We start from the raw sequence: 17,401 nt of genomic DNA, 5'->3' as shown, positions 1-17,401 counted from the left end.
AAACATGGGCGGTTAAGCTGGGACAACACTGTAAAACACATCGATGCGATCTTCATTTATAAAATCTTCCATGGCAGAGCACCTCCTCCATTACAAGAATTTGTCAAAATAAACTCAAACACATCAACAAGAACAGGCTCTAGAGGTGACTGTGTAGTTCCATTCAGAAAAAGTGCCTTTGGTCAAGCCACTTTTTCTGTTCGTGCTTCCCACACTTGGAATTCTATACCAACCCCGATACGTGAACTCCCGACTCTGACCTCTTTTACCGAACAATTTAAAGCATGGCTATTGGAAGAGCAACATTGTAGCCACAACCATGCATAAACTGATATATTTGTTTGCCGTTGGCTAAATGTTGGGCTACCATCCCCAGTTTTTCTGATAATGACTTCATCCTCATTATTTGTTTTGTACTATTTAGTAGAACTGTTCTACTTGTTTTATTTATTTTGCGGTTTTATGTTGTTGATGTCAAAGGGACTAGATGGAAATTAGCCATTGGCTATAATCTTACATATTTACGTGTAAACATTCATCAATATGTATTGTCCCTGTTTTAAATAAACTCAAACTCAAACTCAAACTCAAACTGCTGGAACTCCTTCAGTGTGTTCTATGTGTCTGTTGTGGGTTCTATTAGGAGAACCCAGAAAGACGCTCTGCTGGATGAAACCTCACGCTGCGCGTTCCCTTTAAGACTAAAGAGCTGATTGGACTGCGCGCGCGACCGGTTTACTACGAGCCAATCAGCGCCTTCCTACTGGAGACGTCACAGTGTTTATACGGAAGTGGCAGTCAGCTGCGACTACTGCGGTCAAAATCTATTGTTTACCTGTTTTTAAGCTGTTCCTATTGCAGTGACACAACATTACTTTATAATCGGACTCTATAATAGTTACGTCGAATGTACAGCGGACTTCTGCCGCGGGGTTTAACCGAAGACGACCTCAGTTCGAGTTCAGACGACGACGAGGATGCGCCGGGAGAAGATGTGGAGGACAAGGGCAAGAAGAAAGTAGGCGATGAACGTGGAACGAGCTCAGCCGAGAGAAACACAGTCTCAGTCTGGGAAACGCAGGCGACTCGTGCTGACAGCGACGCAGACCGTGACTCTCCGACATGCAGTGTGGCTGGAGTGTCGCAGGAAATGTGGCAAGTAGGTCGATGCGGCGATCAGTCGGCTCAGCTGCTAGTCACAGAGTACCTGTGGTTCTGTTAGTAAGTAGAGGACAATACAATGTTCGAATCCCCACCTCTCCTTTAACTCTGAAGTATCAGAGAGATGCTGCGGATGCCTTGTTGCTTGTATAAGTACACACTCCGTGTACGCAGGTAGGAGATCGTGGCCTGGGAGGGCCTCTTCTAAATTCAATTTGTGTCTGTATCTCCAAGAAGTTCCAGGATCAACGGAAAAAACTGGAGGAGATGAAAACGATGAAGGTCCCGAGAAAAAGAAAAAGAAGAAGGCGACATCACAAGAAAGGCGACAGCGGTAATGCTGTAATAAAAGTTCAACGCCCGATTCAACATGTTGATCTGACCAGAGCAATGTTCTCCGCCTGACCTGAGATCTCTGACGCTCCCTCTCTGTTACTCAGCAGGAGCAGATAGAGAAGGACCTGCAGGAACCAGGTAAAAGAAATAAGAAAGTAATTAACAAACAAAATAATAAGAGAAATATAAATCTTTTTATTGTCATTGTACGATGTACAACAAACTAAAATGGCATACATTCACTTATACAACACCAGAAGACAAAATAGAGTGATAAAAGAAATAACAAGAGTATTTTTACATTCATTTAAATCAACCTTTTAGCCGTCTGCCTGACGACAACATCTCAAACAGACTGCGGCCCGGATGGAAGGAGTCTCCGGTGATTTTCTGAGACCGTTTTAGACACCGGCAACCGTGCAATTCCTCCCACGAGGGGAGGGTGCAGCCGATGATTTTTGGGGCCGAATTGATGACCCTCTGGAGGGCCTTTTTCTGGGCTGCTGCTAAACCAGATACAAATGCAGCACGTTAAAATGAGCAGCGGTAAAAGGACACCAGCGGTCTCTGTGTGATGCTGTTCTTCCTGAGCACTCTCAGGAAGTAGAGTCTCTGCTGGGCCCTTCTCAGCAGCTCAGTGGTGTTATTACAAAATAAATAAATGATGAAATGTCACAGCACACCATTGAGATGGGTGGCTATTCATCAAATGATGGCCGCCTCCAACCTAAATAAATCCAAATATTATGTTTGCCGTCAAATGTCTCGAGCCTCACACCATACCGTTTAGAATACACTCAGTAATTAAGCATTTATTTACTAAATCATCTAATAAGCCAACAGCTCCCAGTCCTCAGCCAGTGTAGCATCGTAGCTGTTGCGCATCGAGGATTCCCCTGAGGCAGAATGCTCCATGTTTTACCTTTCTTACCGCATTAATGCTGCGATGAAGAGTCCAGCAGCAGAACGGGACAGGAAGGGTTTGCCTGATCGCGGCGGCGGTCTCATATAATGGACATTAACACATTCTTTATCTGTGAACAGGGAGTACCAGGAGGCGCGGGAGACGCACTGGAACGAACTGAAGCAGTATTTTGGTGTAAATGAGCGATTTCATCCGGCTGCGTGTTCCAATCCCCTTGAGAAGGTAACAAAGAGGTTTAATGCTGCGTCAGTCGTAGCTCTTAGTAGCACGTCCTCTTCCTTTGTGTTTCCCTGCCACTGTTGCCTCTCATTGTTTTATGTGATACAACAAAGAGCCTTATGGCCACTCAACTTGACACTGAGATGAATATTAGGGATTATGTTTGGCTCCATTCAGTGATCAGATTAGGACCAATCGTCTTTCTTGTTTTTCTCCACAAAAAAATAGAAGAAGATAGAAATGTTGCTTGTACAGGAAAACTGAGTTCCAACCACAGATAACATTCAACCACTGCCCATTTAAAGTCATTCTAACTTTCTTTCATTGTATACATTTCTGCACTTAAATGTTTAATTACTTAAAACGAATGATCATTTTATGCAGGGCTATGCACATTACAAATGAACCAATATCCTTGCAGGCTAAATTGACGTTACGGCTGAACCAGTGAATGGGAACTGCTCTTATTTCAATTTTGATTCTTTTAATGGATAGTTTTGAGTATTTTGTGCTTAATGTATCTCAAAGAAGCATAAAATTGATGGGTTATTTTTGCTGATTGAAGAATTTTGAATAATCCAACTATAAAAGGCGAGAGGAAATTATGAGCAAGCAGAATGAAACAGAACTTGTCAAATCAACATAATTAGGGACTTCTTTATCCCTCAAATGCAGTTCCTTGCAATTAATATATATCATATCTTTTTTTTTCTATTTAAATCTTTCATGCAGGCATTTCACAAAGAAACTGTCGCGTCAGCAAGCTGCGATTAATTCATCTGCCAACAGCATTTATTTCAATAATTGTAAAAAACAATACAAATTCATGGCACAAAAGATGCTCGGCAATTATTTAGAATTTTATTTGTGAGATTCAAGGGATGATAACTGAAATCAGATTTCACTGTGTCATAGAAGGCAAAATCAAGACCAAACAACTAGATAAAATGTGTGTTTTTTTTTAAATTAATTCTGCATTTTAAGTGTACTTTTACCATTTAGTCCAGACCTTTGAAGAATACATCAGAGGAGACACATTAGTAATTACTGCCTCTTTCCAGTATATATTCTAGCATGATGAAATTTATGGGGCTGGTGCTCTACTCAGATAGGCTCATCGCAGCAGAACTGCCCTTCCATCAGTAACCGGGGGGTGTCTGTGCCCCCTTCCCCCCCACTTTGGCCTGTAATGGAAATGTGTAATTAAGAGTCACATTTATTTTTGGTAATCTCCTGTAGCATTTCTAAGATTTCCCCACTAATATCCAATCAAAACGGGTTTCATTTGTGAAGGGAAATCTACATATTTGTAGTAATGGCAATCATATTAAAAATACGGCCCGGAGGACTTTTGAAGTTACTCTTTGATTTTTTTTTTTTCTCTCTACCCCATTTTCCAAAAAAAAAAAAGTCTGATTTCTTTCCCCCCTCGCTCTCCTCCAGTCCGGCCTAGAAAAGAGCATAGAGGGGGCCATCGCTGAAGGGGACGTTGCAAAGGCGGAGGAGATGAGCGACAGACTCGCCACTCGAGAGGTACGTTTTGCTGATAAGAGATCTTTGGGGCGCTCCCGCTGTGACGAATCAGGCTAATGGATCCGTGTCCATTTCAGCTGCAAAGACATAGATGAACAAAAAAAAAAAAAACCCACAGTGTCACCCACCGTTCAGTCCTGCAGCCCTGTTTCCATTGAGTTAATGGAAAGCCCTCCCCTTAGTTTTGAAGTGCTGCAGTGTCTAAAGGACTTTTGGCTCAGCTTTTTAATGAAGGGTACATCGCTTTCAAGCCCACCGCTAACTCATTCTCCAGGTAAGAGTTTCATACCTTTGAAGTGTACATGTCCTTAAATGCAGCGCCTGAAGTTTTGGAACTAACCACCTTGGCAGGCATCAAGGATCAAGTGGTTTGAAACTAATGTAGCGTAAAATGTAGCCCACACACACACACACGCGCGCGCGCACACACACGAGTAATTGTGGGTAAAAAGACATACAGATGCGGGCTTGTTCCTCCACTGTGGGGCAGCTGCCATACTTGAAGCATCAAAGTTAGACTCCTTTGTTTCATGATGCAGGCAGCCTATGGCATCCAATAAGTGTTTTCTTGTCCTGGAGTCAAAGCTGCAACACAAAAATGTCAAGCGGGGGGTTCTTGTTCAGGAGAAATGTTACCCCAGTTCAACTTTTTCCTTTTATTACATCCACATTGTGTCTCTGCATTGAAGAATGGGACGCTCTCTTGTAATGTACTAATCCTTTACTACCAGCGATGTTCTTATACACTTAAGCAGTTAAAAATACTGTAAGGCCAAATTTGGGAGCTTGTTTCACTGATGCCATTGCTGGGGGGGGTGAATATTTCTGTAAATGTCTAATAATCAAGAATATTTTCTTTCTTTCTGAATGATACTCGCTCTCTTGTTTGGCAGAGAGCTAGCTAGACGCCATCCCTCTCGTGTCTATTTGCTGTGTGACGCCCGCCAGCAGCCCGTTTGTTTGGCTCGGCACAAAACTGGGAAGGAGACATTCTCCAGCCCAACGGGGAAATATCGATCCCAGGATTTCTTGTTGGAAATTGTCTCACTCAAATTCACCATTAGCAGGAGTCGGGAGTTTGTTGTTTGTTGCATGTTCGTACACTTGCTCATTCTTTAATCAAAGAGGCAGATAGTTAACGGCTATGTCTTTGTTTTTACGTTTATGAATGACCGCGGGCGAGTCCGGAACACAGCAGACTTTATTTTTTTAACCTCAGGATTGTGACGCCCAACAATAAATGACACTAATTTCTATTGACAGGAAATGATCACGTCTGCTTTCATGAACATTTTTTATTCTGCTCTTTAAAGGCTTTTATTCTCAGATTAAATAGGTTCCTAATGTTCTCATTGGATTGGTGCTGCTCCAGTGCGTAGTAGCCATGAGTGAGATGCGTCAGAGCCCTTTCGTGTTCCCTTCTCAGCTGCTTGCACGGTGGTCACATGTTGGGAGTGACGTGAAAGCTCATGTGAGTGGCTGCTGTGCTTGTGCCTTCCGAAAGCCTCTTAGAGCGCTGGTGCTTTGGTTTCAGCCTGAGCCGAGGTTCTCGCCTCCCTGGCACCTGCATCACGTCTTGCCAGAGCCGTGATGGGTACGTGACAGCCGTTTGGCAAACGCCGGCCATTGTGTAGCGGCGATAACTTCATTTTTCAAAAGGAAAATGAATTGGCCATTTCAAAATCCTCTAAATGTGGACTGTGTGAAGTTCTTTATCGTTCTGTTTTGAAGAGAACGAAAGGCAGGGCTGGAGTTTATAGAGTGTAAAGAGAGGTGGCAGTTGAGAACCAAATAGTTCAAATGGAAGGGATTATGTTGCGTCATGCAGATGCAGCTAGATTATTTTTGTGGCCATGGCGACCATCTGAAACACGCTACGCAGATAGCATTAAAGCCAACAGATTTGTTGAAAGTACATTTTTCACTTTTCATTTTTTCACTTTTGATGAGAGCACTGTGACAAATATTTAGAGCAGGCATGGGCAAACTACGGCACGGGGGCCATATACGGCCCCTTGGGCTTTTTAATCCGGCCCGCTGAACTTGTCCAAATTATATAATTAAATAAAATGTTATTAGAATTAAACCTCATTCATTTGACCTTTTTCCATCCATCTGTTCCTGGCCCGCCCCCCCCCTGTCAAATTTTAGAACCCATTGTGGCCCACGAGTCAAAAAGTTTGCCCACCCCTGATTTAGAGGGTCAATAGTCCCCACTGTGGCCAGAATCAATTTCAAGCTTATAATTGAGTGGCTCATTTTGTACAGAATGGCTTAGATGTTTAATTTGTTTACGATCATAACACCAAGGCGTCTTTGTGGCGGGCTTTACGGTGGAAGAATAGGTGTAAAAAAAAACATGCACAAGCATTCTGACAGCTGTGAGCAGCTAAAGAGGATGTTTGTACATGCTGGATGACATGCTGGATGACAATGTTTCAGTATGTTTTCATCCTCAATCTAACCCTTTGCTGCTTATCTCCTCAAAGCAAAGAGAAATGGAAGGTAATAGCGCTCGCCGTCTGAATCGGGAATGTTTGTGTCTTGTTTTGAGCTCCCTCCGATCATTTAATGATTTCCCTTCGCTCTGCTTCCTTAATCTTAATCTGAACATTAAAACAATTTGGTAAAAAAGTATTTTGAAGGCAAAAATCCTGAGATATCGGTTCTTTCACGCATCAAACTTCTGAGACGGGCTGCAGGTTGAGTTTAAAAAATATTTCCCAAGGCTTGAAAGCCTTTGTTTCACGAATTCATGAAGACTTGGCTTCGCTCTTAAGCGAAAGCATTAACGCCCGCAAAGACGGGGACGAGAACCGCATCCCCTCTTTAAGTAGCCAACTAGCATTTGTTTCTGCACTGCTCAGACAAAGCGCTCTCATGCGAATACTCAGCTTTCGTTCTCGTACAGATGTCTGGTGAGCTTCTCAGAATGTTCAGATTGCTTTTCAAAAACCCAGGATGACAAAAAAAAAAAGAAGCTTCCTGCCTCTAAACTGGTCCTGGTATGTTAAAAGGTGCGAGTCGTCTAGGAAAGAATGTCGGGTCTCATCATTTTACACTGCTGTAAGCTGCATGTGGGCCAATTCCATTAGTAATTAGCATAACATATAAGAAATGGCCTGTGAGGAGACCTGGTTGCATCCAGAAGCTCATATTTGACTGATGCAGCCATTCATGGAAAATGGTTCTGATTAACTACATGAATTTAGCCTGATATTGTGCTTTGGTTTTATTCTGTTACAGTTAAATCTTTCATCATCTACTCAGCTGTTCCAGACTTTAGGTGTAGCATTAAAAATAACCATAAATGTGGTGGTGGTGGTGGGGGGGGGGGGGTCCTTGGCAGTAAAATGGATTGAAATCAGACCACGCAAAGTTTCACAACAGCAGTCAGGATTCGTCATTTTGGGGATTGACCTTCTAATGCTATAATGAACTTAACAGGACCTTCTTAGTCGCAATTATCCACTTTCTCATTGTAGGATGTCAGAACATCATCGTTACAGCAAATAATTTATCCTTGTAAATCAGAGTCGTGGAGGCCCTTTGATATAGTCAGGAGCTGGACTGTCTCGCCACGTTAACACTGTTTACAGTGGAGGCGGCGAGCTGCTGACCCCGACTGGGGATATTGTCGGGCGGTGGAAAGAATGCGTTGAGGATTTCCTCAAAATCCCGTTACCATGTTTTCTTTGGAGGAGGCGAGGCGGAGATCTCAGAGGTGGCCTGGTCCATCACGCAGGCTGAAGTCACTGAGGTGGTCGTCAAGCTCCTCTGTGGCGGGGCACCAGGGGTGGCTGAGAGTCGCCCTGAGTATCTAAAGTCTCTGGATGTGCAGGGACTGTCTTGGTTGACACGTCTCTGTAACATCGCACGGCAGTCGGGGACAGCGCGTCTGGACTGGCAGACCGGGGTGGTCGTTCCCCTTTTCAAGAAGGGGGACCAGGGGGTGTGCTCCAACTACAGGGGGGATCACGCTCCTCAGCCTCCCGGGAAAGTCTATTCCAGGTGCTGGACAGGAGGATCAGACCGATAGTCAAACCTCGGATGCAGGAGGGATAATGTTGTTTTTGTCCCGGTCATGGGATTCTGGACCAACTCTACCCCCTCCATTTGGTGCTCGAGAGTTCGTGTGAGTTTGCCCAACCAGTCCACGTGTTTTTTGTAGATTTGGTGAAGGCATCCTAGGCTATGGTTCTCGACCGGAAAAAGGTGGTCTGCCCAGCTCCGGGTCGGTGGGGAGTCTTTGCCTCAAGTGGGAGGAGTTCAAGTATCTTGGGATCTTGTTCACGAGTGAGGAAAGGATGGGGCGTGAGATTGGCAGACGCTGACAGCTCTTCCTGACCCCCCCAGAGCTTTTTTTTTTTTGCCTTATTTGTGTCCGGCAAACACATTTCTGCATTTTAATATAAAATATATATTTTCACTACGGAATCCAACTATATTCATTCAATGCTAGCAGTGTTGTGTTGGAATTGGTGTTGTGTTTTAAGTGATTGCCTGAATGTGTCCCTGAAATTGAGCCACTTCATTGTTGACCGTCCCTTCCTGACCCGCTGCTGGACCGCTGCCCACCCTGTTGTGAGCTTAATGTCCACTTAAGCAGTGTATAAATGTGTAAATGGGCTGCCTTACTACGTTCGATAATTAGGCCTTTATGGTTTCTGAAGCATTTGAACTGGTTATAATAACCCTTATTACGTTTCAGCTCCCATTTCAATAGAAGCAGCTGCTAAAAGGAAAAGCCCCACCGTCCTTGAAATCCACCCACCCTTTGGAAGGCTCTGCTTAAATGCTGTGAACAAAGGTGCTGAAGCATTTTGTTGGAGGAGACATGGTAGCTTATTTGAAACAAATGGCTTAACTAAGAGGGGTTCCGTGATATTGCCGTTATTTAACACCTTTCTTCTCAGCCTCGTCTCCCCGCCGTGCTCCATGTTTGTACTCAAATAAATTAATGAGCAGCGCTTTTGTGGAAAGTGGGCTTTATCAGATCCTGACTTTCCCCGCCCCACATCAGAGTAAGAGGCTGTCTCCTCTTTGCCTCCCCTGCTAGCCGCACCCCCCCCCCCCCAAGGGCAATTTGCAGAGTTTAGGGAAACTCTCCTCTTTGTTCTTTTTTCCTTCAGCGTAGCAATTTATCACTGAATGAACTTTTATTGTATCTTGAGATGACTCGCATTAAATTTTCGCCCATTAATTTTGAAATGGATTTTGAAATGGGTACTAAGCTTTTATCAAATGCCTGGGAATCTCATTTGGATTATTGTATTTCATTAATTACTTGATAGACAAAGCATACTTTTCAATGTAGATTTGTGTGCTATTTAATTAATTAGCATGTTTTCTCTTTTAATTAAAGGCATTTTTAAATTAAAGCCCACAGCAAAACACATATATAATTTGTTTGTAATTAGGCCTTAATTGGTGGTAGTGGAAGCTTAGCTCCCTCAGTTTCTTTTTTTCATGATTGCTATTTTATTGCAGTCCCTCGTTAATTAAACTGTTTTTTTTTTTGTAATTAGCTTATAAAACTGTTGATGGCATATTATTGTACGGGTGAGTTCCAAGCTTGCTAATAAGCATACCCTACTCAGAGGAGGCAAGATAACGGCAGACACACAAAGCAGGCAAACTTTCAGAGTTTTTTGTTTTACCCCTCTACTGGATGGGGCAGAAAGGGTTGCTCTTTGTGCGTGCGTCACAGGAATAGTCTGTTCACACCCTACTGGAAAGAATTCAGTAAAATTCACATTTTAATTGATTATTGAAGATTTATTCTTAAAGTCTGTCACATGGGTGAAAGTTACCGTTATACACAGATCAGACCTGCGACTATCCTTTCAGTAATCGAGTCCATTGACCAGTTTGAAATATAAATGAATCAGTTTCCTCAGACACTGTTAGCTCAGAGTCAGCTGAATGTATTTCATGGGTTATTAACATCGACGCTTTCATATCCTGTTTAAAGCAGGGTCAAAAAGCAGCTTTAAAGTAGCCCAAGGCAGCTACACATCAGCCTGCCTTCATACTGGATGTGACTGTGGCTGAACTCTTGTGTTTTCTGTCACCAATGCTGTTATTTAATGAATAATGAGTCGTTTCCATTTGCTGGTTAACCCATTGAGTGCTTTTTACGAACATGCCAAACAATTTCCAGAATCGCAAATATTTTTGATCCTTGTCGTTGCCTTGAATAAATATATATTTATTAATGTCAGAGTGGTTGGTATTGGGGAGGAAGATGCAAAAGACACGATGAAGAGGATGTTTGGGTTTGGATTGTTGGCTAGGAAAAACAAGCTTTTTAAATTTTATTTAAAATCTAGTTGTAATGGGTGAATATGAACCAGGAAAGAATAATCTGAAGTCTAATAGTATAGATAGAGTTACAGTTGGGATGTGTAGTCATGGATTACTGTATACAGTACTATATTTTGCTGATGATATGTGGGTTTATCTTAGAGAACTTCTGCTTATTGTGGTTTATTTTCATCTGTGGCCATTTGTTTGTCAGCTGGTTGGTTGTTGTTGCTGTTTTTTTAGCTGGATTAGACAGACTGCTGGGAAGATCTCCACAAACATGACAGAATTATGGGGCATGAAGGAAGCCATGAAATGTGTGTGTGGGTCCAGATAAAGGGCTTGACCCCCCCCCCCCCTACTTCCTTCAGTATTACCTGATAGTCCATTTTTAGTCTAAGAAAAGCTTCACTACTTTTAATCTTGATCACTTTTTTGATTGGGGATTTTTTTTAACCCTTTAATCTTCACACCAAGTGATGCTCTATCACTCCTATGAATTATATTATGCGAGACAACAATAAGTACTTGTTGAGTTGTGTTATTTGACTCCGTCTCTTTCGACACTTTGCATTTTCTCCCTTGGCTGATTGTTGGTTTGCTCTCGTGTCTGCTGTCGTAACTCTGAGGCTCCATGGCCAGGGACACTTTTTTCTTCCTCGCTGCCTCACTTCTAAGGAATTATGCTGAAATAACACACAAGCGGTCTAATCTGATATTCATTCCTTTCTTATATAGCCCTGCTTTCCAAAGTTGACTAAGGCCACATTATTTAGGCATTAAGGTAGTGCGATAAGGGAATTAGGCTGGTCATTAATCGTTTACACGTCAGATGCAGCGGAGCAGCTCGGGGAGGTGATTTAGCAAGGCAAAGCCATATAGCCCTTGTTAATCCACCTCTTGCGTGTTTTAATTGGAAGAAGGTTCCTGGATAGGGAAATTTTATGAATGGATTTCAGGCCATTTCTTCCTTAAAGCCATCATTTATTTCTTATTGTTAATTGGAGCTTTAACCCTTTAGGTATATCTTTCATTTAGCTATTGTCTTTTTGCACTTGCCGTTTAATTGCCAGTGTTTCCATAAGCCCCGCGCCGCTCATCTAGCCTCCTTAATGCTTATTCCATTTATCATACACCTCAGAAGGGCTTCATTTGAACATTCGCACAGCCGAAAACAGAGATACTGTTGTTTCCCTGCTATATGGAATAGACAGCAGCAAGGCAGATTCCCTTTAGTTGTGGATTGAAGCCCCATGTTTGGGTCGCCACTCCAATCTCCATGACGACCCAAACATGAGTGAACTGAAAACGGTACTGTTGACTTAACCCTCCTAGTGGCCTTAAGCCTTTTAGCTGCTGCTGCTGCTGCAGTGCCAGCATTGTGCACAATGATCCCCCCCCCCCCCCCCATCGAATCTTCCAAAGGTCAGAGTATTAATCCTCTGAATAAACCTTGTTTTTATCAGGGCTGTGCCCAGGCCACACAAGAGAGACACAAGGCACAGACGTGTCTGTGATGGACTCCTAATTGCATATTAATGTGCGGCGGAGTGGGAAGACTTGCCTTTTAGGAGCCACATAAACAAAGAATGCAGGAGTCTGCCTGTCTCCTGCTTTTATTCCAGCTTTGTACTTTCATTCTTATTTTCCAGCCAGCCCTCTGATGTGGAAGGATTTGGTGCTAAGATGCACACGCGAGGAGGAGGGGGGAAGAAATCCCTAAAAGTGGATCAGAAAAGTAAATGAAAAATAATGTCACATTACGGAAAATATGAGAGGCTAATTTGTGCAGACTTTTTTGCTAATTTTGTTCTCGCCACAGAAAGAGGCGCCGTCACCTGCTCCGCGCCGCAGTGCTGACAGTGCCAGTGATCCATGAAATAAGCTGCCGCTGGCTTTGTTCAGATAAGAATGAACAAATCTGCACAATGTACTGCTCTCGGAATCTCATTTTCATACTTGCATGCAGGCTAAAAGGAATAAGCTGTTTGCAGGCTTGATTAATCAGACATTTGAAGGTTTCTTTTTTTGTCTCTTTGATCTGCTCTGTCTCCTAGGTAACTTGGTTGACATTAATGTTGAGCCCCAGTAAAGACAATCAGGAATTGTAGACTAAACTGATGAGAAAAAAAAAGCAGACCTTTTAATGCTTTGGATGCAGTAACTGCTATACTGTGAATTTTAAATAGGGAGAGAAAATGCATTGAAATGGGTTTTAATTTCGCTTTTCGACTGTTTTGGAATGTTCAAAGACCTTTTGCATTTCAATTGAACCCCCCAGGAGTGCAGGTTGAGGTGGGTAATCCTGGTGTTTAAAAAAAAAACTGAATGAAAATGAGACCATTTAAAATCACGGTTTCATCTGATTCGCTCCCAGAACGAGCCAATAGATTATTTCTTTCCGTAAAAAGGCAGCAGCAATTCAATAAACATCTCGCTTCTAATCTCTGCGTGTATTGCAGCCACTCGGAAGCATTTTGTGCCTGACAAGGAGCGGAGAAAGCCCTGGTGTGGTTTAATCTGCACTCAAATCTGCTACACACGTTAGAGCAATCACCCCTTATAGCGCTCTTTAAGAGGAGAAAACATGATTTGAGGAATTTAAAAGCTATAAAATGGCAAAGAACCGGAGCGCTGTCATCGTCTGCAGGCTTCAGGCTGGATAGACACTTTCACAAATCTTCCAGTGACTATAGATGAATGCCTTGAGGGCCCAGCCGGAGCCCAGTACGTGCAGCCAGCTGAAACCCTTATCTTAAATCCAAGCAAAGTACCATTAATCTTTTTGAAAGACCTTTATGGCTTTTAATGTATCCCAAATTAGAACATTTTACACCCTTGGTTCCTGAAATATGGCGATAAAAAGCCTTTAGAGTTTAATTTTTCCTGGCTGCTTGCTCTGACCTGCTTAATCCCAGCATGCATTAGAAGATATTTTAGTTTCAGTCTTTCTAATAAAGTTTATCCCACTTAATTATAATTGAAACATTTTTTTTTTCCCCAGCAGGTCTTTTTTTTCCCTTTTCTTTTTTCCAAGTGGCACATTGGTGGTGCATTTCTTCATTACCTTAAGTCTTTCTTTCTCCCCAGATTGTGCTCTGCAAATGGCAGAATTACCAGCGGCCTTGTGAAATGGTTCCGAGTTGTTTATCAAAGTTTGCTTGAATAATAAACCTATCTCTGGAGTGACAGACGAGCCCCCCCCCCCCCCCCCCCCCTTTGTTTCCCCGCTTCTGAGTGACTGGGGTTATTTGGGATTATTCTGCTTCACAATACATAGGTCTTTCCTGGGATTTAAATGTTTGCTTCTCGCAGTCACGGTCACTCTCCTCACTTCTGATGTCAGGGATTGTCTGCAATATTCCAAAGGCAAAAAACACACTTTTATTTTTTTAACGGCAGTAATAAGTGGAAAATTGTTTCTGCAACATTTTATAAGACGGAGCAAAAGTGGCTCGCCGTTTCTGTCAGACGGAACCGTGTGAGACTCGGAGCTTCCTTTAATCAGGCCTTAAACAAAAGCAGGATCTTTAATAAAACTTATCCTATTGACTTCTTCAGGCGTTTAAGGTAAGACGTCTGTGTTATGAGCGAGTAACCTCATTTTGATGCGGGCCTGTTCACATGTAACAAACACAGAACGGCAACAAATGCATCATTAGAAATAATATTGTCGATCACATATAATGTGAGATCCTGACTGTCCCCAGACGAGCTCGTCGTTTCATGTTGTTGCGTCACGTTGTAATTCGGGGGTTACTTCAGGACATCGCTGCACTTCTTACCCAGTTGCATCCCGATGTAAGCAAAACTGTTGGATGTTTGTGCGTTGCCGTGGCGATGACGAAGATCCTCGTCCTCTGACGGACTTCTCCTCTGTCTCCAAACAGCTGGCCGTGAACATCGCTCAAGCCGCTGATTGCCGGGACTTTGTGCGAAACAAACAGGAAGAGGAAGCGTTGAGGGAGATTCAGAAAACCAGGAAGAAACTAGCCTGGGGGTACGGTGTCTCTGTCTCTGTCTCTGTCTCTGTCCTCGTACTCTGTCCTCGTACTGCTGTCACATGTGCCACTTTGCAGTGCAGACGGAGCTTCTGGAAACCTGCAGAGATGAAAGTTGACAGCTGATCTTGTTTTTTTTCTTCTGTGTTACAGGTTTGAGGCTAAACAACGATGGGAAACCAAGAGCAACATGGGCTTCATATGATAAACACGGAAGAAGAGGAGGAAGACGTGTGTTTTTTAAAGTTAATATGATAAAAAAGAAGTCTCATCCTCCATTTCCTCTTAGTCTATTCTTACATTTTGAAGACTTCACGCCCGTGCGAGGGAGGGAGAGGAAAAACCAATCCATGGAGCACAAGAGAGTAAAATCATGGAGCAAATTAATTCCTAAGGCGCCCGTTGGTGTCTATATTGTGTTATTTTTCAGAGATTTGAGCGTTCTGGCCTTTTATTTCTCTCTCTCTCTCCTTCAAATTAAATCTGGTGTACATTATGGGATGATGCGTTTATTTATTGCTGTAAAGTGGGTTAATCATGAAGCAGCTGCTTTCTTCTTCTGGAGAAGAGAAAGGAAAGATTAGGCGCTAATGCAATGTACAGGATAATGTGTGATAGGATTTGGGGAGTAGAAAATGAAATTTGGCCGCTGTAAACAGCTGTAAACTGGAAGTTGAGTGAACACGGCGAGGCGGGAGAGAGACATGAAACGCGGGCTTCTTGTTGGCCCTCGCCCATGCTGGGTGGAAACACTATTGTATTCCCCCCCCCCGCCGGAACAAGAGGCAGTTGGCTGCTTCTGGAAGCCTCCGCCTCGCGCTCATTGTGAGATGAGCCGTCTCCAGCATCTGTAAACTCGTCTAAAAGCAGTCGATTCTCTTACTTTGATCTTTTCTTCATCTTCTTTTTTTCAGCTGCAGCTAGACTCACTCTTCTGAAATGCTTATTCAGATTCCGGGAATTAATTGCAAACGGCCTCCAAGAATGCACCGGAATGATAATTACTTTTTTCTTTTTTCTTCATAATGCTTGCTTATATATTCCCCCCCCAACCACACAAAATGATTGCTTTGCTTCAAGGTAATGAGAATTAAAATGAATCCATCCTAAATTGTTTGCATTGCACTTATTTTGGACACTGTCCTTTAAAAAAAAGGGGGGGGGGGGGTAGCTGTGTAGGCGGAATCTTTATGAGGTAAAATGAGCTAAGCATCATAAATAAAAGTGTGAAGGTAATTACGGTGTGGAATTACCTGAGCTGAATAAACACAGATAAGGCCTGAGTATAAAACACGTTATATATATTTAGAAAAATCAAGCTTTCGGATGGTTTCGCATCCCAGTGAATGGCGGGACTGTGGCTGAGAAGCCGTCCGATGGTGGTAATTAAACTATTAATTATTTCTGTAATGAGACGCAAGTCGGCGCCGTGATAAGCACATCAAAGCACGACGTGGGATTTCTTCTCTTTGATGGAGATACGTCTGACTGAGGAGGGAGGAGGCCTCGGCAGATGGTTAATTAGCAGGACAGGAAGTAGCGAGAGACTTCGGACCGTCAGCGCTTTTGGACAACTCCTTTAGAGCATCGTGGCTTTATTTGCACAGACATGATGGAGACGGGTGTTTTTTTTGTTGTTGCATGTTTCACACATAGTGAAATTACGAGTTTAGAGAAGGCTCAATTCAATATTACATTTCCTTTCCTTGTCTGTAATAAAGCCATTCCTCTAATCTCTCCATGATGGCCGGCGCCGATCCGAAGCAGCGCAGCGCTGCTGTATCAACAGCATCTCACGTTATTAATCTCCTGGAACACAGCATTACGCCTCGAGCAGAGATGATGCTGCTCTTAAGCGGGAAATAAATCTGCCTTTCCCCTCTCGTCACGTTGAGGAGATGCTTTCAACAGTCTTTGCTACTGCGGGCCAATCTTAGCCCCCCCTGACCCGTGCTGATTGGTTGTAAAAAAGCAGGGAGATATTCCTTGGGCGCATGTCGAACCACTTCTAGGAAATGTGTTTGTTGTGTGGAGAACAACAACAACAACAACAATCCCATTAAATGGTTGGAAAGCCGCGGCTGAAAGGGGAACGCGTGGCGGGCAACAAGACATCAGCGCTATCGCTTTCTGCTATCGCCGGCTGGAAGAGGATTAATTTAAGGGAGAGATCGCTGAGATAAAGACGAGCAATGATCTAAAAACACCTCACACCTAACAGCAGGGAGAGATAAGATGACGTGTTGATGTTCCTTTGTTTGGGTGTTATTCCAGGCTTCTGATGTTTTGTTGCAGTGCAGCCACAAAGGGAGTGTGTGTGTGTGTGTGGGGGGGGGGGTTATAAAAAATTATTTCTTTAAAATCTGATTTTACACATAATTATATTCTAATAAATCGTATTATATTCTTTAATATGGCAGCATAGCATTATATAGTAATGTTATGCAATAATACATTTTAGGGTTCCCATACTATGCTGGGAACTCATTATAGGAACTTAAGGCTAGATCACCTTTTGTACATTTCAACATTGAAAATTGTTTTTCAATAAAGGGATCTATTTTTATTTATTTAATTAGTTCCATTGATGACTACGTGATTAATTAGGCATGGAAAACCTTGCTGCTCGGGTTTCTATCTATTTTATCTGGTTCTACTATAAAACTTTTCAGCGTTTCCTTTGTGTGTGAAGGTTCTCAGTCGCAGGTAAATCACGAAGAGCAGAAACGAAGAAACAGCTGGACTCGATCAAGTTTGGTTGAAGACGCTCCACCTCTCAGCATCAGTTCTTCAGAACTGTCCAGCTGTTTCTTCGCTTCTGCTCTTCGTGATTTATTCATCTAAAGGTTCTTCCCTGTGTTTTGATTACATTTTTGGAGCGGCAGGTCATGGCCAAAGGAACAATCCATTTGCTCTTTGT

The 17,401-nt window shown here is 42.9% G+C and overlaps 1 protein-coding gene across 2 annotated transcripts; it reads left to right on the top strand.

The window, feature by feature from the left end:
• Nucleotides 1–830: 830 nt before the first annotated feature.
• On the top strand, nt 831–15,585 carry fam204a (family with sequence similarity 204 member A). 2 transcript variants are annotated; one of them, XM_068741423.1, is made up of 7 exons: nt 831–1,159; nt 1,399–1,495; nt 1,605–1,635; nt 2,542–2,644; nt 4,085–4,174; nt 14,371–14,480; nt 14,635–15,585. In XM_068741423.1, the coding sequence occupies exons 1-7, from the start codon at nt 908–910 to the stop codon at nt 14,684–14,686; spliced, it is 735 nt and encodes a 244-aa protein (XP_068597524.1). In that variant the 5' UTR covers nt 831–907; the 3' UTR covers nt 14,687–15,585. The 2 variants fall into 2 exon arrangements, with proteins under 2 accessions (XP_068597524.1, XP_068597523.1); XM_068741422.1 differs by having other exon boundaries at nt 1,396–1,495.
• Nucleotides 15,586–17,401: the final 1,816 nt, after the last annotated feature.

The sequence above is a fragment of the Brachionichthys hirsutus genome, chromosome 7 (assembly GCF_040956055.1).
Source record: "Brachionichthys hirsutus isolate HB-005 chromosome 7, CSIRO-AGI_Bhir_v1, whole genome shotgun sequence".
NCBI classification, from domain to species: Eukaryota; Metazoa; Chordata; class Actinopteri; order Lophiiformes; family Brachionichthyidae; genus Brachionichthys; species Brachionichthys hirsutus.
Note: the sequence above shows the minus strand (reverse complement) of the source record. Positions and strands in the feature narration are given on the sequence as shown.

Excerpts from the sequence above, each read along its gene's own strand:
- fam204a (XM_068741422.1), top strand. The coding sequence starts at position 908 with ATGTACAGCGGACTTCTGCCGCGGGGTTTAACCGAAGACGACCTCAGT. Across the intron at positions 1,496-1,604 it reads TCACAAGAAAGGCGACAGCG|GAGCAGATAGAGAAGGACCT; the intron begins GTAATGCTGTAA and ends GTTACTCAGCAG. Across the intron at positions 14,481-14,634 it reads AGGAAGAAACTAGCCTGGGG|GTTTGAGGCTAAACAACGAT; the intron begins GTACGGTGTCTC and ends TCTGTGTTACAG.